Source organism: Condylura cristata, unplaced genomic scaffold (assembly GCF_000260355.1).
Source record: "Condylura cristata isolate star-nosed mole 26May11 unplaced genomic scaffold, ConCri1.0 scaffold00032, whole genome shotgun sequence".
Classification (NCBI taxonomy): domain Eukaryota; kingdom Metazoa; phylum Chordata; class Mammalia; order Eulipotyphla; family Talpidae; genus Condylura; species Condylura cristata.
This window is the reverse complement of record NW_004567133.1, coordinates 20,087,747-20,088,304: the sequence shown is the minus strand read 5'-3', so window position 1 is coordinate 20,088,304 and position 558 is coordinate 20,087,747. Positions and strand designations below refer to the sequence as shown.

Sequence of the window (558 nt, the reverse complement as noted above, 5' to 3'; positions counted from 1 at the left end):
GGGCCCCGCGAGACCCAGGACACGGGCCCTTCCGCTAGCGCAGGCGGGCGGGCGGCGAGGGCCCCCTGCTCATCTCCACGCCGGCACACGGGCAGTGAGGGCCCTTCGCGGCCTGCGGTCCTTCAAGGGGAGAGGCTCGTGACGCCTGGGTCCCGGGTCACTGAACGGCCCACGTCCAGGCCCCGCGGGGCCCGAGCACTCCGGACACGCAAGCGGCTGGCACACGGGCACCCGCGGCCCCCCGACGCCCGACTGCGCTCAGCCGCGAGTCTCTACCGACGGGCCCCGGGTTTCACATAAAACTAACGAGAAAAAGTCCGACAAGCTGCTACGCTCGACGGCGGCTGCGGCCCGCGCGTAGGGCGGGGCCACGCGGCGGCTGACCGGGGCTTGGACACCCCTCGCACCGGCCACTGTGGAAACAGGAGGAAGGCGCGCAGGTGCGCCGGGTGGGTGCCGGCCAGCGGCAGCTCGACAAGCGTCCACGCTCCCTGAAGGTGAGGGACGCGGACAGTTGTCTTCGAGTCACCGGTGGGCAGCAGACCAAAGAGCAGTGAC

General features: G+C 71.9%; 1 protein-coding gene across 1 annotated transcript in view; it reads right to left on the bottom strand.

Moving 5' to 3' along the window:
- The window catches only part of ABCA3 (ATP-binding cassette, sub-family A (ABC1), member 3), a 22,695-nt gene that overhangs the window by 16,284 nt on the left and 5,853 nt on the right, over window positions 1-558 (bottom strand). Inside the window, exon 2 of the mRNA XM_012731690.1 lies at window positions 277-413. Within this exon, the coding sequence (XP_012587144.1) occupies window positions 277-413 (137 nt within the window). The remainder of the gene's footprint in view (window positions 1-276; window positions 414-558) is intronic.